The sequence below is a fragment of the Halichoeres trimaculatus genome, unplaced genomic scaffold (genome assembly GCF_033239565.1).
Source record: "Halichoeres trimaculatus isolate MK-OKI-2021-1 unplaced genomic scaffold, fHalTri1.1 fHalTri1_scaffold_17, whole genome shotgun sequence".
Taxonomy (NCBI): domain Eukaryota; kingdom Metazoa; phylum Chordata; class Actinopteri; order Labriformes; family Labridae; genus Halichoeres; species Halichoeres trimaculatus.
The window spans coordinates 371,099-394,623 of record NW_027437195.1 but is presented as its reverse complement, the minus strand read 5'-3'; the positions used below and the strand labels follow the sequence as shown (position 1 = coordinate 394,623).

General features: G+C 42.5%; 2 protein-coding genes and 1 long non-coding RNA gene across 4 annotated transcripts; 1 reads left to right on the top strand and 2 right to left on the bottom strand.

Annotated features, from left to right (window-relative positions):
* Positions 1 to 3,234: 3,234 nt before the first annotated feature.
* Positions 3,235 to 9,798, top strand: fam241a (family with sequence similarity 241 member A). Of its 2 annotated transcripts, none has more exons than XM_074691619.1 (2): positions 3,235 to 3,536; positions 8,427 to 9,798. In XM_074691619.1, the coding sequence occupies exons 1-2, from the start codon at positions 3,363 to 3,365 to the stop codon at positions 8,724 to 8,726; spliced, it is 474 nt and encodes a 157-aa protein (XP_074547720.1). In that variant the 5' UTR covers positions 3,235 to 3,362; the 3' UTR covers positions 8,727 to 9,798. The 2 variants fall into 2 exon arrangements, with proteins under 2 accessions (XP_074547720.1, XP_074547721.1); XM_074691620.1 differs by having other exon boundaries at positions 3,238 to 3,512; positions 8,427 to 9,795.
* A 2,196-nt stretch (positions 9,799 to 11,994) lies between these two features.
* On the bottom strand, positions 11,995 to 19,328 carry jkamp (jnk1/mapk8 associated membrane protein). Its single transcript, XM_074691618.1, has 7 exons — positions 19,205 to 19,328; positions 16,231 to 16,310; positions 15,697 to 15,851; positions 15,349 to 15,555; positions 15,050 to 15,231; positions 14,850 to 14,926; positions 11,995 to 12,951 (listed from the first exon to the last, which is right to left on the bottom strand). The coding sequence occupies exons 1-7, from the start codon at positions 19,206 to 19,208 to the stop codon at positions 12,733 to 12,735; spliced, it is 924 nt and encodes a 307-aa protein (XP_074547719.1). The 5' UTR covers positions 19,209 to 19,328; the 3' UTR covers positions 11,995 to 12,732.
* Positions 19,329 to 19,493: 165 nt separating this feature from the next.
* LOC141806947 (uncharacterized) lies at positions 19,494 to 22,286 on the bottom strand. Its single transcript, XR_012599801.1, has 3 exons — positions 22,164 to 22,286; positions 21,064 to 21,170; positions 19,494 to 20,107 (listed from the first exon to the last, which is right to left on the bottom strand). It is a non-coding gene; the product is annotated as an uncharacterized LOC141806947 (long non-coding RNA).
* Positions 22,287 to 23,525: the final 1,239 nt, after the last annotated feature.

The following is a 23,525-nucleotide window of genomic DNA, read 5'->3' as shown; positions in this document are numbered from 1 at the left end:
ACACACGTTTGATAACTGAGGGACATTAAGAGGGAACCACCACCAGGACACCAAGAACTACCACCGTCGGCTCTCAGCAACTGAAAAGGTGAAAAACAAAAAGGGAATTAGTGGATCACACACACACCAAAAGGTAACCAAAAGTACAACTCAAACTAATATCAATTATACTAAGCAATAAGGGTGGCAGCCCCCCAGATAACTAATGCCAAATCAACATGCTGCCAAAACAACTAAATTAACTAAGTGAATAAACCCAAAATCTAAAGTCAGTTAAAAAATAAGGTTTCTTCACTTATCAAAACCAAAAAATCAAACGCAAAAAAAATAATTACATACAGAAGTAGAAATAAAGATGTAAAGAAATGAAAAAATATTTGAGACAATTCATGAAAACAAAGTTAACCCAAAATATTTTTACAAATGAACTCAAAACAAACCAAATAAACTGAAGATGTCAAAATCAAGGAAGAGATTAGAAAAATTAGAAAATACCAAAAGAAAAGGGGAAAAAAGGAAAGAAATAGTTTAACTACTTAACTAAAATAATCCCACTGATCTCAGAAAATCATTGGGATCAACCCTTAAGATCAAGCTGATGGAAAATCAGCTTCCGGTTCACAAATAAAGCAGTCCAGTCCAGTCCAGTTTGCCATGCAGATTTAACAGTTTAATCTTTGAAGGTCCTTGGCAATGACAGACACACAGCTCCAAGCAGGGTTAGCAGCAAGCCGCTAGCAGTAGCTTCGGCTACGCAGAAGCTTCGGCTACGCAGAAGCTTCGGCTACGCAGAGCACCTGAGGTTTTATAGCAGCAGCAGGGCAAAGCCAAAAAGCAGCTGCCGACACCGAGTCAGAATTGGTGCAGCAAGAGCTGTAGCCTAGCTAGAGCAGCAGCGAAGCGAGGCAGGCAGCACAGGCAAAGTAACACAGTCAAAGCAGCAAAGGCTAAACAGGGCAGAGCAGGGGCGAAAAGGTCACCCAGTCTCAAGGGCAGGAAACCGTGACGGTGTCTAAAAACAAGTTGAATCAGGCAAATCAATACAACACAATGATAATTGCGCACTACTAGCAGCCACTGCTAACATACCTGCAGCGGTAACAGCAAGAGGAGAGGAACGAAGGGACCTGGAAGTGACAGGTACAGGTACAGAGAGCAAGAGGGAGGGCAGGCTGCCACTACTCCCTTTTATAGAGTGCCATTGTGAGGTCATTAGCTGACAGTGGGTGCGTCTCAAAGCGATAACTTCATGCCTCCTGTCCTATCTCCTCCGCGTTACATGAAGTACTTTCTCAGTCGCCACTGTCCCAAAGCAATAAATGCACTAGGAGCCGTGGCATAGTTTACGTAGGGTTGGTGGGTTATGAAAATCCGAGGCGGAATGAGCGTATCAGCTACCTTCCTTTCAGCAGCAGGTTAGCTCAGAGTGCAACGTGACGTCAGACTGGGTCACAGTATTATGTTGTATATTAAGGGGGGATACCATGCCGATTTGAGCTGATCCATTGGCCCATTGAAATGTGATTGGCCCAGCCGCGTAGTGAGCCAGACTGAAGACGAGAGATAAAAAGATGAAGAAAAGACAGATGCCACCAGAAAAAGCCGCTTGTGGAGCGGAAAAACGTATGGCTCGAGAAAAAAAAACATTTAAGAGAAGATGCAGCCAAATGCGCCAAACATGCGGGTGGTGGCCCAGGCCAGTGAGGATGTGGGACCAAGCACAGCTACAGCAGGTAGACATGCAGGTAAACATGCACTGTCTACTGCAGCGACATGGTGTTACCACAGACTGTATAAAGCATGGACGTAGTCTCGCCAATGTCACCCGTCTGTTTCTGAAACGGAAAATGAAGCACATTGGCTAAAGCAGTCATATTGGTAGTGGCAAGGGGTTCGCCTACAGCCATAGGGCCCCGGCCGTCACGTGACCCTCAGCTGTGCCTCTTATTGGGGGAGCTCGCAATCTTAATATCATCTGAAAAAATTCACCCCCCGTACAGTGGGAGCCAGTGATAAAATTTGCAACTCAGACAGGAGACGTTTTTTGAACCAGGCTGTTGATAGGTTAATTTCTGCTTTGAAAACAGCTTTTTTGGCTTGGTGTGTATGTGACTTCCGCTACTTCTAGAGCCAGCCTCAAGCGAACACTCCAGAAATAGCAGATTTTAGCACTTCTGCATTGTCTCATATTCTCAGACCAGAGGTTGCCGCTTGGGTGCTACATCATCTCAACCACACAAACGCAGAGATTTCAGTGAGTCCAACACTGCAGCTCGTAATGAGGCATGGATGAGACATGTCATCCTGCTACAAGTACTTGCAGGACCAGAAACACGCAGTTAGGCTCCGAGGTCAGCAGTATTGACTTGTGTACCAAATACCAAACACATCTTGAAATTATCATTATTGTGCCAGCTGCATTAAAACGTCAAGCCGCTCTTTTGAAAATTACAATAATCAAACAGGATTGATTTCTTATTTCTAATAATTCAACAGGATCAGTTTATTCACATAAAGTTCCTCAGGGGTCGATTCAAGGGTTCCATCTTTTCTCCTTATACTGCTCCTGGGCTCCATTCTGAGAAAGCATGGCATCTTTTTTCACTACTGTGCTGATGACAGTCAGATATAATTGGCACTGAAAAAGAATAACGCGTTTTCCCTTAAACCACTTTTGGCATGTCTTAAAGACATCAAGGCCTGGATGTCTTTGAACTTTTGAACCTTTAATGAGAAAAAAACAGAAGTGATGCTTTTGGTCTCAGTGGCCCTTGTGAAGTCTCCTGTTGACAGTGATTTTAAATTGGATCGGCAGATACACTCTGTGGTAAAGTCTAGCTTCTTTTAGATTAGGCAGCTGGTAAGGGTGAAGCCTTTTCTTGCTCAGCACCACTTTGAAACAGTAATCCACGCTTTTATTACATTTTTGGATTAGCTGGATTACTCCAACAGTAAACAGCAAACAGAGTCAGTCAGTGCTCCCTTGCACGTCTCTGGTTAGTGCAAAACACAGCCGCTCTGCTTCTAACCAGAGTACGTAAGAGGGAGCACATTACTCCCATCCTGGCCTCCTTCCACTGGCTTCCTGTGTATTTCACTGTTCATTATAAGATTGTTTAACTTGATTTTAAATCTTTAAATGGTCCGGTCCCGCTGTACCTCTATGAGCCTGCTGCTGTAAATCCTTCTACAGCCTGTAGGTGGCGCGTGTGCACACGGCTCCTCTCCTATTGGATGATGTCGCTGAGCTCTGACTCGATAACGCTCGGCGCGCCTCCTGGGCGGACATTGATACTGTGCTCCTGAATGAAGTGTCATGGTTCAATTTCTGAAAGTTGCTTTCAGTGGACTGTAGCTGTAAAATGTCGGCCGAGCCGCAACAGACAGATGAACTCTGTGTTAACCATCGACGTGACTTCAAAGCGCAGACGTTAGAGAACCAGAGAAGATGGCACACTCCCCGAGCCGTCCACGGAGCGAGACAGCCCGGACCCCACCAACAGACACACCGGGTAAAGCGAAACTACATTAGCACGGTAGCTGGAGCCTTTTTATTGGGTTTAACGCTAATCTTCACGCCCTGACACTCATGGCTTGGAGCTAACGATAAGCTGAGAAAGCTGCTGTGAGAGTAACAGAGCTCGTCAGTTTAATACGATGTCAGCTGGAACCGTTTTGGTCAGCTGTTCTCTAGCATCAACTTATCGACCAAACCCCATTCAAAAACATGACACTTTAATGTTCCTCCGTAAGACTCTGAGCCTCGCAAAGCTGTGAGGACACATCTCATGTGAATTTTCAATATTCAAGGTCGTGCTACATCGGCGCCTGTTTAACACGACTGTGTCCTTAATGTAGGCGCAAGAAACTATTTCACGCAGTCTGGTTCCTCTCTCTGCACCTGACAGGAAACAGGACAGGGCTTGGCGTCACCTTCAGGGCAGAGGCTGTTTGAACAACAACAAGCCTGAACAAACAGACACCGGAGACTAACAGGAAAGACAAGTGAGGTCACATTCACCTGTAGACAAGATGATTTCTATCAACCATACACTACAGTCTTATTTGTTATCCACTCTGTAAACTGAAAGTCCTCCTGGTTAAAGTCAGTGGAGGATATTTATTACAACAAGCTGCAACACAGAGGCTGGTTTAAAGAGGCAGTGATGCCACCCACCTTTTTGTGAATGACGAAAAAACTTAAAATCTGACTGTAAGCACCAGAGCTGTTGTTAGCTGACTGATTCTAAAATTAGGGATACATTTCATGTCCATGGGATGTAGTTATCAGTTTTACTAAATATTAATTTTAAGCATTGACCAATTTTACAGTGGGTCATTTGGTTGACATTTCACTTTCATTTAATACAGAAAGTTAACAGGTTCCGTACTTTATTTAGCTAAAAATGCAAATCATGTAATTGAATTTGCGGTTCTTCTGGTGTCTGATTTCTCAAATGTCAAGTTTGCTCTTCAGAATTAACACTAGAATACATATTTGTGAATATTATTTTCAGTATGATCATTAAAAAGTGACAATTTTTTAAAAACTATTTTAATCATTTATATGGTTAAAATAATTCACTTTGTGTGTGTTCGAGAAATCTGCATCAACCGTGTTACCCATCGTAAATAGGCCTATGAATCAGCAATGGTTACTCCAAAGTCACATGACTTAAATTAATTGAAGTCCCATCCTTTTTCGTTGGAACCTTGAAGAAAGTGTGGCATGTTTCAGCTCCTCCTCATCAATATTTCATCAAAATGATTGTCTGTACATGGTGCACTTTAAATAATTGTCCATCAGCTGTGTTACCAATATTTTCTGGTGTTCTTACTAAAAATGCTAAAATAATAAACTGTGAAGAAAATGCACAGAAATATGAGGTGATTAAGGTCAGGTGGTGACATGTTCATGGTCTGTGGCACAAGGGCCAAAATAATGGAGAAAATGCCATCTGTGTTACTTGTCAACCGTGTTATCCATCACAAAATGTAATGTTGTAGAGACAGGTTTGTCCCGTTAACTGTGTTACCAGCAATTTTTGTGCCATTATTCTTTTAAATCTTGACTAAACTGTGATATAAATGATGGGGGACATTTCTTGGGAGCATAGTCTTGCATAGACATGTTAACTAACTCTAAATTCTGTATAATGTGGATTTATGTAGAAAAAATGGTCACAACTTTTGTCCATAACACAGTTGACAAAATTATGCTCCATTTAAAAAAAACCCTAAATATTTAAGAATTAATTTGAGCTTAAGCTAGCCAACTAATGAATTTGGTACATTCCAGGTATATCATTTGCAGTTAAACAGAATATGAAACATTTTTTTTTTCACTTTTTGTATACCTGAAATGTACCCCTAATTATAGAATCACTCAGCTACCTTCAGCAGCGTTTTCACAAACTGCGCTCTGTTTAAAATGAGTCTGTGAGTTAACCTGTACACTCTGTAAAGTGTTGAATGCAGTGACACCTGTGGTCTAAATTGGTGGCGCTTTTCCAGGAAAAGAACTCTGTTTCCAGTGAGCACCATCACCCACTGTCATAAAGACATGACTCTTGCCATGGCTTGCATTTGTCTTGAAGATCAGATCTTCTTTTAACACTACTTTTCTGTTCATTTGTAGTTACTTTTTGCCAGTCTAGCTCCAGTGTCCACTATGACGGCAAAGTAAATCTGAGACATCCTTCTCTTTGTGAAAGAGGACAGAGCTTTATTCTCACTGCTAAACTTCCGGAAGTGCACAGATCTTCGCACATCTACTCCAAATTTAACAGAACAAAATGAAAAATCCCACACACTGGCCAACTTCCAGAGAGAAAACACTTCAACGTTTCTGTCACAGACCTTTGTTAAGCAAATGTTTTGCCCAAAATACACAAGTCACTCACTTATCTCCCAGGCCGCCCCATTGTGGCACAGACTGATACGCTGTTGTCTCTACTGTCAAATGATGTGGATTTTTTCATCAAGCCCCTGGTCCAGTAGTTACCAGCTTACATCAAGGACTCCACTGATTTCATTAATAAAATGTAATGTATTAGTAATCTGCGAAATAATGTCCTTCTGTTAACTCTTGACTCAACTCAACTCAACTCAACTATATTTATAAAGCACTTTAAAACAACCTCAGTTAAAACAGAGTGCTGTACATACAAGTTGTACAGGAATAAATTAGTAAATAAAAAAAATAAATCATTAAAACAAATATGCACATAGTAAAATAAATCGTGACATTGTTTTTAAAATACTTTAAAACAATGAAACAATTAATAAAAAACTAAAACAAACCGTAAAAACACTAAAACATGAGCAGAGTCTCAAGCTGGGTTAAAAGCCAAAGAATAAAAATGGGTTTAAAGACTTGTTTTAAAAGCGGACAGTGAGGGGGAGCTCGTTCCACAATTTGGGTGCAGCTACTGAGAAAGCTCTGTCCCCTCTGAGCTTACGCTTTGACCTCGGTACCTCCAGGAGCAGCAGATCAGCTGACCTGAGGCACCGAGAAGGAGCGTGGGGATGGAGGAGCTCAGAGAGGTACACGGGGGCCAGACCATTTAAAGATTTAAAAACAAATCGAAGAATCTTAAAATGGACTCTAAAATGCACAGGCAGCCAGTGGAGGGAGGCCAGGATGGGAGTAATGTGCTCCCTCTTACGTGCTCCAGTTAGAAGCCGAGCGGCCGCGTTTTGCACCAACTGGAGACGTGTGAGGGAGCCCTGACTGACTCCCAGGACGTCACAAGTCTTTACTCTAACATACCTCATGAAGGTGGAGGCTTAACGCTTCTTTTTACAAGACCGCGAGTGTACACTCAAAAAACTATCAGTTTTATCACTGATCTAGACAGATTTTTGATGAAATACAACTATTTGAGCTTTGACAATGATTTCTATTTGCAGGTTTCAGGTACCAGTATGGGCACAATCTGTGCACCTAATTTTGCCAATTTATTTGTGGGTTTCTTCGAAAAGAATTTTGTCTTCAACCCTGTGAAAAACACACGTGTCCAAGATTGTTAAGTGGTATACATACATAGATGACATTTTCTGTATTTATGAGGGAGACTCAGATGAACTTGCAGATTTTGTTACTTTGTTAAACAATCTTGACAGTAACTTCCAATTTATGTCACATTTCAGTGATACTACAGTGAGTTTCTTAGACATATGGGTTATAAAAAACAACGGTTCTATCAGGACTACCCTCTGTCTTAAGGATACTGACAAAAACACACTTCTGCTGGCCACAACTTTTCACCTACTCCTATAAATAATGTCTTCCCATCAGTCAGTTTTTTTTTGCCTTAAAAGAATCTGCCATTCCACAGAATACTTTAAAGAAAGATCAGGAGAAATGAAAAAATGATTTGCACAGCAGGGATCCCCCCCCCCCCCCATGGATCAATGAAGCTTACGAGTATCATGAATAAACCCTTTTGCATGCAGGAAAGTTAAAAGCAGGAAGGGCTCAGAGGTGAAAGTGTGAGGAAATGGAAATGGTTAGTAAGGCAGGAGTCAGTCAGGAGACAAAGGCTCGGCCACATGCTGTAGCAGTGTTCCTGGGACGGCTGAACAGTGTCTTTGGGGCCTGAAAACGTCATCATTTTGATCTTACCTCATCAGTCTCACCAGCTGGTGGTTGTGAAATGGGTTGTAAGGCTAGGAGGTGACAGACGGTTGAAAGAACAGCACACAGACAGAAACAGGGCTTACTTTGATTCAGAGTAGGGTTTGTTTCTTTCATTGCTCAGGTTTAGGCTGAGAGACCCCAGCCACCTTAATCTAGTTCAACCTGTCAATAAGAGATGACTTACGGTGACGTTATTAGCTGGTCATCTTAAAATATAAAGCAAAATTACTTAGTTTGTAACATGCCTGGTCACCGGCATGCCAAAGGGGACAGTTTGAATATGACGTGTGTGTAACAACACCTGTGACGGGTGTCAATAACTGGTTCTCCCAAAGAATCGAATAAAAATGGTTGGATACATCAACATCATTGGCTTTTATGCTTAATGATTGCCTTGTCTATTATTAACATTATGCCAGACGCACGGCACCTTATACCAAGAGTGTCATGTCATATTTGTATTTACTTACAAACTGGATAAAATGACAGAAAACCTTTAGAGCCGATGTTTGGTACAGAGGAAACTCACAGGAGAAATTGATAAGAGAGTCCATAAAGAATCTGATCAGTAATGGCATTGTTGTAAATAAAACCTTATCAATACCAAACTTTGGTGCCCATCCCCCTTTGAAAGATGAACGTGGATTAAGAAGGTCCAGGTGGAGCATGAACCAGCTGCTGTGGGACAGTTGTTTTGCTGTCTGCCTGCTCTGACCTGTTACTGTGATGACGGAACGCTGTCTCATTCATTTCTGCTCCTATGTAACACTCTCTGTTCCTGCAGGATGATGGCACCTGGGCCCCACCTAGACTCCCAGTAGACGCTGGCACCAGATGGCCTTTCATTGCTGACCCAACCACCACACAGCCTCAGCTGGATGACTGTGAGCGGTTAGGGACTCTGTTCGGGATGCTCAACAGGTACCTGCGAGGACTCGGCTTCACCCAGATGTACTTCGGGGACAAGATAGTGGAGCCGGTGGTAATCGTCTTCTTCTGGCTGTTGCTCTGGTTCCTAGGGATCCAGGCTCTGGGACTGGTGGGAACTCTATGCGTCATCATCATCTACATCCAAAAGGAATGAGCATCAGAGTGGAGGCTTCTGGTTTTAGAGCTGACACGGGCTGACGGCTGCGCACACCAAACTGGGATTGACAGTGGATCTGGGCTTTTACAGGGAGACTGGTGTAGCACTCCAAAGCTGAGGTGGTTTGGCAGGTTTCTGGAAATGTTCTGAAGCTTGATCAGACAGAGTAGACTCAGAGCTGGGTTCTTTTCCAGGGGGTATTTGGTCTGGACCTGCCCCTGCCTCAGAAACAGGACTGTGGGCTGGGACTGAGGATTCAGAAATCATACGCGGACAGAACATCCTTGTTATGTGTGTGAAATGTTTTGGTTGGTAACTTAAGGGTATTTATGCACTTCCTGTTCCTCTAACCTTTGAAATTTTCCAATTGGATTATTGGTATCGTCCTCCTGGGATTGGGCACTCCTGGGCACAAAGTGTGCTCTCACTGGTGAGCTCTAAATTTGAGACATGATCAACCAGAGTTAGATGCCCTGCTGACTCACGTTGTCTTGCTTTGATCAGCTGATCTAGAGGAAGGCATTGTGGGAAACAGTGTGTTTCTATTGAATTGGAGGCTGTAGAGTTACAGCTGCACTCACACACCAACGTGCAGAATGTTGGCATGTAGTGTGAGTGCAGCAGTTTCCTGATCCTGTCTGAATGTACAGCTAGCACTCACAGCATGTCCTGTCCATGTGAGGCTCTGCTGCATCATGTTTACTCCCTCCTACATCCAGTTTTCTGTGTTGGGCTTCAAGCATGTGCCTGTGAAATCATACAGCTCTGACACTTGTTTGAGCGTCTTTTGATTTTGAAGACTCTCTTATTGAAATTCAAAACTGCCGTGCACTATAACTGTGGTCTTGGAGTCACTTCTGGATAAGATTTAACACAGCTTCTCTTGGCTGTTTTCATCCATTACGCCGACCTCAGACACACTGAGATCATCTTGGAGCTCTGCATCAAGGCTTTTGTTGAACTATTATCACTTTTGTGTTCTGTCTGCTGTCAGTGAGTGTAACACACACAGAATGCTTCCTGTACCCTGTGCTCTAAGGTTAACAGATCATGTGAAAGCCTCCTCAGTCTCCTGTTTTTATTCACTCGCTAACCCCTCAGCCCACAGCTGCTGCTCCGTGGACACACCTTTCAGTCATCTGTTTAACTTAACTGACACAGCTCTTGAACTTTGCCATACCCTGATAAAAGAGAGGGAGCAGGTTGGTGTTTTACAGATTTATGGAGATGACTCACAGAACTGAAGGCTGAGCTCACGTTGAGGATAGAAACTGAAGCATACAAAGAGCATGAAGAGTCAAAGTCACACTGAAACACCAGGTGGGTACAGTGACAGTTAAATCTGAATCCATCAGCACACCCTCCTAAAACAAGCACACAACTGCTTACACACACATTCACAGGAAATAATCCCCCTCTGGGGTTTCACCTCAACACTTACAGTTCTGTATGAAAGCAGAGTCCTGTAAAGAGGTCCTGAAGAGGTCTCTGAATGACAGTCATACTTTAACTTTTTGAAAGGGAAAAAAATAACAGGTTACACACAAACTTAAAAGGGTCAAACAACAGCTCATACTGCCAGATGTGATGTGTATCAAGCATATTATGCCTTCTATCTCCAAAAGAGAGCTGCACCCTACACACCAGCTCAGGCGTTTCATTGTGCTACAGTAGTTAACTCAGAAGATAGGATACTATCTGAGCAGCTTACAGTTAGTGTTGATTCTGCGCCCCCTGTGGACAAAGATGTCTCTCACCTCACTCTGTTTCCCTGATCTGATCAGTCTGGGGTCATCCAAACGCCTCACAGGAGTTCTGACTGAGGAAACCTTTGTAAAGTGTGTGTTTCATTAAAAACACCCCTTAACTTAAAACAAGTTCCTATGAAGGTGGGTGGTGTGAGCCTGGGACAGGTCCAGAGCAGGGTGGAAAGCTCCACAGCTGATACCAGGAGCCCAAAAACACAAAGTCACATTTAGACATGCCTATATTACAAAGCTGATGAGCTCAGAGAGCGTGTGTGCATAATAAATAATTAAAAAGATGTCATTTACAGTCATCCACACATTTTACTCTGTGATTGCAGCTTAGCCCCACTCCCTGACCCGACTGACCGCTCTTATGGTCTAAAGCAGTGTTTCTCAACCCTGGTCCTGGAAGATCCCCTGACCTGCATGTTTTTTATGTTCCCGACTCCAACACACCTGATTCAAATGATCAGCTCGTCATCAAGCTCTGCTGGAGCCCGATAACGAGCCATTCATTTGAATCAGGTGTGCTGGAGTGGGGTAACATCTAAAACATGCAGGGCAGGTGGTCCCCAGGACCAGGGTTGAGAAACACTGGTCTAGGGTAACACAGCGAGTTTTCATGTGGTCGTGTTCCACCTCCAATAAAGAGGGTTGGGCCTATCCTTGTTTGTTGGGGCTGTGATCATCAGGTCCTGAGCCCTTATCACAGGAAAGAGATGAAATAAAATCACACTCGGTGAGTCTTTCCATCACAGTCAACAACTTCCCCCCACACAGAAACATTTAGTGTACTTAAAAAGGAGCAAGTGTAAACACAGCTCCTACATTTGAATAATTTGCATTAAGCTCATTTCAGTTTGAAATCCAGCAGTCTGCTGCATGTCTGCCTCTGCTGCGTAACTGCGTCTGCTGTGTCTGTTTGCTGTGTGTCTCCTGCTTGTTTTGTGTATGTGCGTGTGCTGCATGTCTGTGAGTGCTGTGTTTCTTTGTGTGCTGTGGATGTGCCTCTGCTGCATGTCTGCATCTGCTGCGTGTCTGCTCCGTGTCTTGGTCTGCTTTATGTCTGCCTCTGCTGCATTTCTGCATGTCCTGTGTATACGTGTGTGCTGTGTGTCTGTGTTTGCTGTATGTGTGTTTTGCTGTGTGTCTGCTTCTGCTGCTGTGTCTGTATGTGCTGATGAATGCGTCTTCTGCGTGTGCTGTGTGTCGGCATCTGAAGTATGTCTACATTTGCTGCGAGTCTGTGTCTGCTAGAGTATGTGTGTGTTGTGTGTTTGTGCCTGCTTCTACTGAGCGTTCCTGTGTGCTGTGTCTGCGTCTGCTGTGTGTGTGCGTCTGCTGCCTGTCTGTGTTTGCTGTGTGTCTGCGTCTGCTTTGTACCTGCTGCATGTCTGCGTGAGCTGCGTCAGGAGCAGTGAGATGAGTCCGTTTGGTATTGTCGCTGGATTTAGGACACGTTGCCTTTTTCTTGTCATCTTACTGTACTAACGTCACCCTACCTCAAAAGCCTTCAGTGTGAGTGTGTGTGTGTGTGTGTGTGTGTGTGTGTGTGTGTGTGTGTGTGTGTGTGTGTGTGTGTGTGTATGTGAGTGGGTTTCATCTCTGCTGTGGAAATTGTAAAGAAAATCATTTTTAACAGTGTGATGGTTGAGGGATAGCCCTGGTCATCTGAAGAGTAGCTGTATGAGGTGTCAGAGGGTGACCCACACAGGGGCTGGTCCCTAAAACTGGGCAGGGTGCTGAAACCAGAGCCAGCAGATCCACACAAGCAGGTGGAACACGAACGTTTGTGGTACAAAAAGAAACTAGCTTCCAAAAAAAATGAGCAAGAAGAAGGTACACTTCCACCATAGATAGTGTCTGGGTCAGAGTGGAGTGAGACAGCGAGGGTGGTATGGCTGACCAGCTCCCTCTGTGGGTGATTCACTTACTACTGACATGAACCTCAGATAACCACGTGTAGGGATCAATCAAAGGATCAGAGTCAACTTCAGCGGGTTTAGTGACCGGTGAAAAACTCCAGACAAGAGCTTTAAAGTGAGGATGGGACTCAGCAGCGTGATCTTATGAAGTCTGTTGGACGTGTAGCTACTTGACAAGCTGCTGCCAGCAGAGAGCTCATATTTCACAGTGAAAGCTCATGCAGATGGAAAGAGGACACTTGGAAAACATCAGCTGTCAGACCCCATATCAGTCCTCTAAGGCTCACTGACTCACTTTTACTTCACATTTCATTTTTTAGCCTCATGAACTCAGTGTCCGTTGCCGCCCTCTGACAGGATCCGGCTCGGCTCGGTGAATTTAGCTGTGGCGATGTAGAAGAGGGCAGGGCCGGGGACCAGGGCCAACAGTGGCAGGTCCTGCTCCAGCTTGTCCAACCGAGAGATGGAGATGATGCCATATGCGTGGAGCAGCCAGTGGCTGAACAAGACGACCAGACGCTTCTTCTTGGCGAACAGGTGCTTAAAAGACTGTGTGAGTGGGGTGAGCAAACAGAGACACAAACAGGTTAGCCTCATGCAGTCATGACATCCAGATTTCCTGAGAGCTTCAAAAACATTTTCTTATTTCTGTGTGATAAATCTAAAATACAATATGGGTTATCAGCCATTTTTGTATGCCACAGATTGATACCACAGAGATAATCCTCACCATGTCTCCACCGGGAGACAGGCAGGAGGTGGTCAGCAGTAAAACCTCATCAGTCATTGTTTCCTAGTCACACATGTTAAGGTTGTTTCTACTTTAATTTTCAAAGTAAAGCCGATTAAAGTCAAAAATGAAGAAGTTTCATTTTTCAAACAATAGAACAACAAGTAAACAATCAAAGTAGTAGATTCATGCTAAAAACTTCTGGCTTTGGTTGATTTCACCTATCCATGTTTGACCTGATGTGAAAAATGGCAGGAAACAGAGTGAACACCCCACTTTAAAAGTTTTAGCTTCAATAATTTGTTTATAATTTCGGGGACGGCCCCTTTATTTTACTATACAATAAAAGAGGCAGCTTTAGCCTTTACAGCCAATTTTCAGCTGTAGTTCCCATCCAGTTGTCAAACAGGCAGCCTAAAATATAAATATTTCATACAGTAAAAATGAATTCATGGTTATAAAAGGCCTAAAACTAAAGAAAGAACATATAACCAGTAGCGTTTCTTTGTGTGAAAAATTGGTGGGGCCCCCACATGTGCAATGCTATATAATCAATCAATCAATCTTTATTTATATAGCGCCAAATCATAACAAATGTTATTTCAAGACACTTTACAAAAACATTTACAGGTCTAGACCCGTAAATGTTAATAAAATTTTATTAGCAGAAACCCAACATCAAGACAAGATAAGGAGTCTTATCTTATCTTAATCCACCATGAGTACAGGACTTTGCAGCATTTAGCAAGTTACAATGGCAAGGAAAAACTTCCCTTTAACGGGCAGAAACCTCGGACAGAACCAGACTCATGTTAGACAGACATCTGTCTCGACTGTGTTGGGGTTAGAGAGAGTTAACATATAACAGTAGAACCCAAGTGCGAACTACTGCGAGGGGTCATAAGGGGTCATTTATGGCATTACAAAGAGCTCTGGTGGATTCCTGTTACATATCTTACATCATATCCTGTTTTTATGAGATAGTTATCTGTTGATAACAGGATATTTTTAAGTGAATGTAATACACCAGAGTACAAATACTCTGAGCATTACAATTTTTCCACTCACAATACACCCTAAGCTGTGCGAGAGGGGCTGGCCTCACGTTGAGCCTGCAGCCAATAGGTGGGCTCTGCCCCACCTGCCCCTAATAAGGTCATCACTGCATACAACACATCACAATCAGAACAGACACAAACAAAGCATGTTAAAGCAAATTATGCAATAAGACCAGGCCTAGACATCAAAGGTGAAGAATAATCACAGATGCCACATTTAAAGCAGAAATAAGCCATCACATGGGGGGGGGGGGGGGGGGGGGGGGCAATGATTTCGTCATGGACTTTTTATATTTTCACAACTTTTTTTTAATCTCTTCTTAGACTAATTTTCTCCTGCCTGTCTCTTCACTGATCAATCTGTTTGATTTCAGCATCACTTCAAAACTTCCTTCTCTGAGCTCCTTGCTCTCTGCATGTCTGTTTGTCCTGTGTATTTTTACAAGCTGCTTCATGCAAATGACCCCTCGGGATTAATGAAGTTGTTTGAATTGAACTGGCTGACTTAAGATGGTCTTGAACAGACACAGGACTGCAAGAAGGCCTGTAGCCTGTAGTCCAGAGTTCTTAGTGTGAAGAGGGAAAAAAAGAGTTCTAAATTGCCTTGATCCAACCTGCAGCATGATAAAAACACAGAGGAGAGCAGGGAGCGTGGTTACCTGAATCTCAGAGGCAGACATGTAGACAGCCAGTGTGACCAGAGACAGAACCAGGATGATGTACGGGAAAGCGTAATCTGAAACACACAAGCAGTTACTCACCACTGCATAGGCCCAATCAGAAGCTCTCTGATGGAGGTGGTTTGGGTGCAGTTAGTGACGCCAGATACATACAGTCTCAAAGGCATCCTTATACTCACAGAGCAGACCTCCTCCCACTGCCTGCAGCACAGTGAGGATGGGGAAGAAGTACAGAGCAGCGTAGATGCTCTTGAAGCGATCAGATTTCCCAAGACCACATGCAATCTTCTTCACCAGCAGGGGACGTAGCAGCATCATCATCACTAAGCAGAACGCGTAGTAGATCAATACGATGGTGTAACTAAAAATGAGATAGAAACAAAATTAACTGCAAAGCAAGGACTAAATCCTGACACATTAGACTCATTTTCTGTCTCCAATTGTAGAATTATCTCTGCCTTGTGTTTTCAGTGCTTACAGTGGGTAGACAGCTTCCTGCGTGCAGTGTAACGTGTTGACGTAGTCTGGACTGGGGTTGTACAGCATGGTGTACCAATCTGACAGCATTTGGACTCGACAGGATCGTATACTGAGCATTCCCACCGGCTCTGTGACCAGCAGGGTGACCACCGCTGACACGCTGCACTCCAGCATGGCTGTGATGTGCTGCAGCAGAGCGCTCGAGCTGCAGCACATCACACGCAGATCCAACACACAGAAACAATAAAGAGATAAGCAAAAAGTGTCAGACAGAAATCATAAAAAATGACTAGCCCAGCATCAGACACAGAATGGAATGTCTCTAACAACAAGTGTGTTGACCCACCTCTTCTTCCCTGAGTACCACTCGATGAAGAACCAGTGCAGCACCAGGGGCAGCATAGCCATGAAGCCCAGATAGAGCCAGTCATAGAGCTCAGGAGTCTCCGTGCAGCGCTCACACACCTTCTGCAGGTTAGTACGCTCTCCACGAGGACAAACCTGGATGGACAGAAAAAGGTGGAAGAAATGACAAACTCACTGTTTCTACACCAACCCCCAGACTCTTCAGATATGATGTGGGTCAAAGTGAAATCAGAGTGCTGTTTCAAGACTGTGTGAAAGGTTACAACAGGTCTGTGATAAAAGGTGAGCAGTCCCCTTACTCTAAACTCCACACTGTCATAGCACTCTGCCATGTTCTGTGTTCACATGTATCACCATTATGTCATGTCATATCAAGCACACAAATATGACTGAATAATCCTCTTCAGACTTTAATACATGAGAGTCCCCACACTGGGGTTTAGGGACACAGCTCTGATGCAGGAAAGAGGGATCATAAGTTGGATATTAGGGGGTGTCTGTGCACAAAACTCACTCCGCACTCTCCCTCCATCGATCCGTTCACCATGATCCTGCCACAGTACAGACCTGGACATCGTGAACTCATGGCCACCGCTGCAAAGACAAATGAACACCTTATACAGCAGGAAGTAAAGTAAAAACACATTTCAACAGTCTCTTGCTGGTCCTGCTGTGTTTTGGAGCTGTGTGAAACACACTGTCAGATATGTGATACCTTTGTTCTATGTGTAATAATGTGGCCTAAACCAAGTCCTGATCCAGAACTTCCATACTTAGACTTGTCGGATTTGGACAGGATAATCCAACAAAGATTAAAGACTCCTTAAAACAGTTAAAGACTCATGAAATCAAAATCCTGTACTTCACCTACAGACCACAGGAGACTCGCTTCTTGTCCGATGCAGACTATTGGTGAAAAAGTTGTGAAATTTATTTTTTCTGCATGTTTCACAACTCTGAAAGTCTGAAGCTCCTCAGGGGGGACCCCCATTTAACTGATCCATGTGCTGTGGCTGTGAACTTCAGGTAAAAACAAACAAAAAACAGTTTTGCATTTGCACGAATACATCGATGCTCTAAAGTGTTGGGATTGTGTGTGAAAGAGCTCTTCTTCTCCACATTAAACTAGTCTGACAAGACAACATTTCATCCCAAAGCCAAGATAATATGCAAACTTTTGAAAACGGTCTCCAGAGTGGATGTTTTCTGAAACGCTGCAGCCAGCCACCACTGCCATGTAAACAGTAAGCCGTTTCAGTGGAACGCTGACGTCACGCTCCGCTTTGGGCATGCACATACAAGAGTACAACCACTGTTCCAATGGTTGCGGACTATCGTGTTTAGCTTGTCTTACTCGATCTGCTGACTGTCTTTCAACAAAATGTGCATCTGTTGCTCCACTTCAGCACTTAGCATTCACCAAAACACCAGATGATTGACTTGACTCTACTTTGGTGGAGAGCTACCAAAAGCTGCTTCCTGACAAGACAGCTACAGCACCAGCTACAGGCCTGACATTCTCACCACAGCGTTTTCAGTCCCCTCAGCGTTCCCCTGTAAACGCAGATTTTTTACTGCGTTTTAGTGTTTGGGGTGAAACCATAGACTGTATAAAAGAGCGTCTCATTTCCACATGTCACGTTTGTGTGGAAAGCATAACACACAAACCTGTCCCAAACCATGTAGTGCGGTTCAAACATTTTGAAGTGAATAATCATTCACGCACTGATTACATTGATTTGCTTATGGATCTGTTTGCTGTCCATGCTGGTCATGTTACAACTCAATGTGTTTGATTTTAATGGTGGACTGGGCAGACCCAGCTGTCTGCACTTCATGTGATAACTGGATAAAAAAAAGAACTAGACAGAGGACCCTGCTGTTGGCTCAGCACATGGAGGAGAATACAAGAGTGTTAAGAGGGGACTTGGGTCTCGAGATCACGGCACAAGGGAGGAGACAGACTTGGGAGCGCATCGCCCAACAAATCAGAGCATCACTCCCTCTCCTCACGTGCACATTCTGCGGGAGTGTGAGAAGTGCTGGTATGTGCTGCAATCTCAAGCAAGAGGGGAGACTACAGCACGAAGTGAAGTTGTTCTTAAACAGTTTTGTGGGCTACCACTTAGGGTACTACATCGGTTTCTTTGATAACAAAAACTGCATGAATGTTACATAGTTTCATCTGTTTGGACTGTTCAGGGGGTGGATCAGCAGCTAAACAGCTGTCTCAGGTGACAGAAACTGTGACTATTTTCCAAACCACCAACTACATGTGAGTGTAGTACGTAGTAGGCACTACATACTATGTACTGCTTTTGCTTTAGTATGTAGTATGACTGTTCTGTTGGATCTGTTTTGTAGTATTACTGCTCTGGTTTTCAGTTTCAGAAGCTACAGATGATGTTTTTTTGCCTTTATTATAAATGTATAAACAACATATGGACAGATCTCAGCTTTGTGGTTATTTTGTTTCTCATATCACACAGAATAATCATACTTGATTTCCAATCTTACACCAGAAGTTATATCATTTACTGAGAATAAATCTGAAAGGGATTTTTATTTTTTACAGCCGATGAAATACATGTCTATATAATCCATGTATGGTTTAGAAAGTAAATTAGTGGTTTATATAGGCTAATGATGCTGTAGAAGTAAACACCTCTTTTACGACTGGAAGTGAAAAGATTTACTGGTGTTTCTTCGCATCACTTCACCTCTATCTCACGGACCGTCTAATGTTAGTATTGTGTTGTAATTATAATGCCGACTCGTGAAAAATCTAGAGTCCGAGGTAATCTAAGATGTTCCTATGACTTACGTCACTGCGAGCCTTTTAGCCTTAGGATGCTTTGTGAATACGGGCCCAGAATCCATATCCATATCTTAACGGAAATGATGAACGTGTTCTCTAACCTTGCCTTCATAAATAAAAACACCTCTTGATGCTTTGACAGCCTCGCAGACCTTTGGCGTTCTGGTTGTAAATTTATGATGGTAATCCGGTGCTCCCTGGAGCATCTCCAACAAGAAGTTTAAGCTTGATGGGGTTTAGAACTACATCTGATTGTACATCTGTTAAAACAGCTTTCATCGTCCTTGAAGCAGCTGTTACTGTCTCCCTTTAAGGAGTATAACTCCTCTCGATGATCGGTAGTCAGACGTTCGTTATTTCCAGTTGAGATGCTAAACTCCCACCTCCTCCTCCGCAAATGAATCAGAAGCTACGAACAACTCTCAGAAGAACCAGATCAGTTTTTTTTAGTTTAGACTCGAATTACCCTGGGAGTTAAACAACAACCTCAACAACAAAAAGAGTATCCGGATAAGGTAATGAACAAAACGTTTCTGTCTGGGGTAGCTGTGTTTCACCGACTGGCTAAGGTTCGTTTGTTTGAAGCACATATTTCTGTTATAACGGCAGGTTATTTTTGTGAGAAGCTGATTGTGGACAGATGGAAAGAGCAAATGAGACTGAAACTCACCCATTATACGCCAAACGTTAATGAAAAAAATCCCCTCCTCCCAGTGATAAATCTACACTAATACAGCACACGGCGTAAAATAATGTAACACAGACCGGAAGTTCATCGACTTCTTCTAGTTATGTTCACACTGTTGGAACTCTTTAGCGCCACCCGCTGCTAAGGAGGAACAGCTACCGGGCACAACACAAGTAAGGGATAATGTAGAGCGAGCCGGTCATCACCCTGGAGGGGTTTACCCTGTCAACACATCCATGCAGGGCCCATGTGGGTTGGATCTGGGCTGGTGAATGGGCCCCATTTGGGCTGCCCAGCTGGGTCCCAGTCAATTTTGTCCGGGGGTTCCATGGTGGCCCCATGTAGGCAAGCCCAGATGGGCTCAAGGTGGGCCTTACATGGGCCCTAGCCAAAACCCACAAGGGAAACCTAGGTTTCTCCCTTCTGGGGCCCACACTAGCTGGGCCCCATGTGGGCTGATTATGGGTCCCATATAGGTACCATTAGGGACCCATAATCAGCCCACAAGGGGCTGATTTTGGTTGCCCATTATTATTGTTATTACAAATTTATATTTTACACTCATGCCATGCAGTTATTGTTATACTAGGAATAAGAACAAAGAGACCACTAAATGCAGTTACCTTTTTTAATTTGTACTTTTCCAGCAAAAAATGTGAAATACTTTGCCAAACTTACAGCTCCTTTTAAAGAGAAGTTTCTGAAAAAAATCACTCATTTTCCACATCAAATGAGCCTGAAGTCCTTGTTGTGGTGTTGCTTGTTGGGTCTGACGGGCCTGTCTATTACCTCCCCGTTCCCTAGCACCAATGAGCCACTTGGCAACAGCCTCCTCTGCATCTTTACGGGTGATTTGACTGATCATGGCGTTTTTCTTTAAGCTTCCTGCAAAAAACAAACATAACAGCCACTTAATTCATGTGACAACACAACTCTCGGCCAGGACTGCAAAAGCAAGTAGAGGCACGTCTTAAATAATTTAGCTTAATTCTAATTCATCAAAGAGTTAAAGGACCTATACCTAATTTTGACAATGGTACAGGGTCACTAAAATTTTAAATTTGATTTTTTTTTGTGATCCACACAATCCTTGACTTTCATAATGAATTCCTAACATACAAATTCTTCACAGGGATTAAAATCATGTTTCACAACTTGTAGGAGGAAAAACCATTTAAAAAAACAACAACAACAACAACAACAAAAAACACCAATTCATCTGTCAGTTAATGATGAATCAAAAGCCTTTCAAAAGACAAAAATGTATTTTTGGACAAAATGCCTCCCTTTAAAATATAATAAAGGACAAAACTAATTTTATTCCACCCCTTTAAGAAGCTCAGTAAGGAGTTAGAGTCAAACAAGATGGTGCACAAGAGACGCTGGTACTTAAATCGAGGAGTAGAGAAAAATCTCTGAACACTGTCTTTTTTTAAAGGCATTTATTGCAGCATTTCTGTCCTACTGACCCTCATGAGGGACTGCAAGAGATTTCTCTCCAGTCCTCAGCAGTATTAAAATCATGCACAAAGTGGTGTGCTTGGACTTGAAGGGGTGCGGCAAAGACTCACCAGACAAACCAATATAATAAAATATTTTCCATTTTTTCTACATTGTTTGTTTCAACGGGGCAAAAAGTATATGGCCAAAATTAAATATTGGGAACTGACCAAATACTTTTTCCCCCACTGTATGACTTAAATGTTTTAAATTGAATTACTTAATCAACTAACATTTCCCCAATATTCAATTTTTGAGACAAACCTGTGGGTGCCTTTACAGTCCAACCATCACATTTATAACATTAGGACATTGTGACACTTTTATTCACATGCACTTACCATATATGACTTCAAACAGCTTTAAGACCTTGAACTCTCTCTTCCCGTTTCGGCCCACAAAGTTGTACTGCCTGGATAAGCCATGGTCTAGGAGGAAGCTCATCATCCTACAAAGCAAAACAAAAAAGAATTTAAGATTTCAGCAATGACTATTCAAGGATCAGGAATGACAAACTCTACATTACTACTGTAAATGTTTAGCTTGTTGAAGCAGGTTTTAAAGTGGCTAATTTTACCAACTAGTATTCTGCTAGTAATCTTTTAAAGTGGTCTGTGCACTACAGGTGCTGGTCATATAATAAGAAAATCATGAAAAAGTTTGATGAGTTCAATAAGTTTTTGTCTGTTATAATCATTAATATTAAAATAAGCACATGAAATATGTCAGTCTGGATCAGAAAACTTGTGATAGAAAAAAATATTATGTCATAATTTAAAAAATAAGCTCGGAAGTTTTGAGGGAATATCTGTAAATTAATATTTCACCCTACATATTTAAAATATATCTTTCAATAGGGGAAGTGGGTATAAACAGGATGATAATACACAAAATCTCCCATTAATGCAATCCTATCATTTATTTTCTACAATGAGGCTGGTATATCATTAAAAAAAAAAAAGGATAAATAATTTTTTTTAAAAATACTGCGCTTTTACATCAGATGGTACCTACTGGCCAACTGGCTCATGGACAAAAGTTGTGTTCATTTATTTTAGTTTATTTAAGAGGAAATGCCTAAAGTCCTGTATGAGCTGATTAAAACAGCCAAAAGTGCAATCAACAACAGAACAAAACACTTCCAGAAAACATCTTTCTTTCTTGGTCTGTTACTGGACTTGACATAACGGAATCCATTTTACAATCAACCCACAACTAACTGACTTTATCAGACGCTCTAGTCCTCACACATGTGTCTGATCCATTTCATCCATTCATTGCTTCTTATTCACTTCTGCATGACACCTATGTACAGTTGTAGCAAGCACCCCGCAGCTTTTACGTCTGTTCATTGCAAACTTACATCGCGACACAAAACGGCTCATTTTAAAAACAAGGAAAGAAAGCTGGACCATAAAACAACAGAAAACGTGACTCTTACATTTAGGTGCACAAGACGTTTCTCTATCAGCATTTTGGCCCGCTGCTATTAAGCTAAAATAATTTTTTTAAAAGCCTCTGGTTGTATCGTTGCGGTGTTGTGGCCATACCTGTTTTGTTTTTGCTGTGGAGGCGGAGGGAGCATGCAGCGGCGTGGAGCAAGCCTGGGACGCAGGAGGGGTGGGGCAGACGCCGGTGTGGCTTTTGAACAGAGAAGAGGAGAGAAAGTGGTTCGTGTGTGCCGCAAATAATACAATAAAATAATGAACTAATACAATATAATATACACCAGTATTACAGGAACGGTTAATTTATTAGATTAAACAAAAATATGGACATTTAGCTTAAATGGCACATGGCACATGGTGACAGTAAAGCCCCGTAAAAATATTATAAAACGTATAGCTGCTAGCCGATAACATTTTGATGGTTTTCATAAGGACTTATAGTGTTTGTATCATATATATATGCAACAAGTGCCAACGAAAAACGCCTCAGGTCTGCATTGGCGGGATAATTTTAAAACAGTTTAATCTATGTCTGTTTGACTACCTTTTTAGATGCACAGTCTATTCCGTTTAAAGTTATGTCAACCACAAAACAAAAAATCTGAAGATATGCTTCATATTTACTTATAGATGGGACTCGTGTGCTCAACATCAAGGTTTTTACCAAAGCTTACTACAGCTAGCAGTAGCACTAGCGTTAGCTCACATTAGCAAAAAGCTGACTAGTCCTGTCCGCTCAAAAAAAAAAAAAAACACTTTTAACGTCATGTGGTAGAAAAAAACTCCAGATTATCACCACAGGAGATATAAGCTTATTCTCTTCGTGATTGAGTTTATTCTTACCTGAGGGTGAGCATATCCCGATTTGAAGCAGCAAACCTGCAGCAAACTGTGAAGGCGGCAAACTGTTGCTGGGCGGACGAATTTTTTTTTTTTTTTTTTTTTTCATCGAAGGGGGTGGAGTTTTCCCATGAAGTTTTCTTGTGGGAAAGCAGTGCGGTGCTGTTTTCAAGGTTTGAATAAAGAGTTTATGTATGAGTTTGTTTGCATTTTTTAAGAGTATTATTAGAGAAAGATGCATGACAAAACTTATTGAATTGTAAATCAATATAGAAATTGCTAAAGCAACTTTTAAGTTTATTGCCCTAACCTTCATATAAAAGTGGGCCCAGGTCGGTCATTATTGTTAAAATTCATCCATGCCTGACATATTCAATTTTGAACATTTTTGAGTGGAGTCCATATGGAGCCCACTTATTGCCCATGCTTAGTTTAGCCCATCTACTGCCCACCTACTGTCCCACAGTGATGCCCAGCTGTAGCCCACTTATTGCCCATGCTTAGTTTAGCCCATC

Excerpts from the sequence above, each read along its gene's own strand:
- fam241a (XM_074691619.1), top strand. The coding sequence starts at position 3,363 with ATGTCGGCCGAGCCGCAACAGACAGATGAACTCTGTGTTAACCATCGA. Across the intron at positions 3,537-8,426 it reads AGCGAAACTACATTAGCACG|GATGATGGCACCTGGGCCCC; the intron begins GTAGCTGGAGCC and ends CTGTTCCTGCAG.
- jkamp (XM_074691618.1), bottom strand. Across the intron at positions 15,556-15,696 it reads TGGTACTCAGGGAAGAAGAG|CTCGAGCGCTCTGCTGCAGC; the intron begins GTGGGTCAACAC and ends GATGTGCTGCAG. Across the intron at positions 14,927-15,049 it reads AGTGGGAGGAGGTCTGCTCT|ATTACGCTTTCCCGTACATC; the intron begins GTGAGTATAAGG and ends TGTGTGTTTCAG.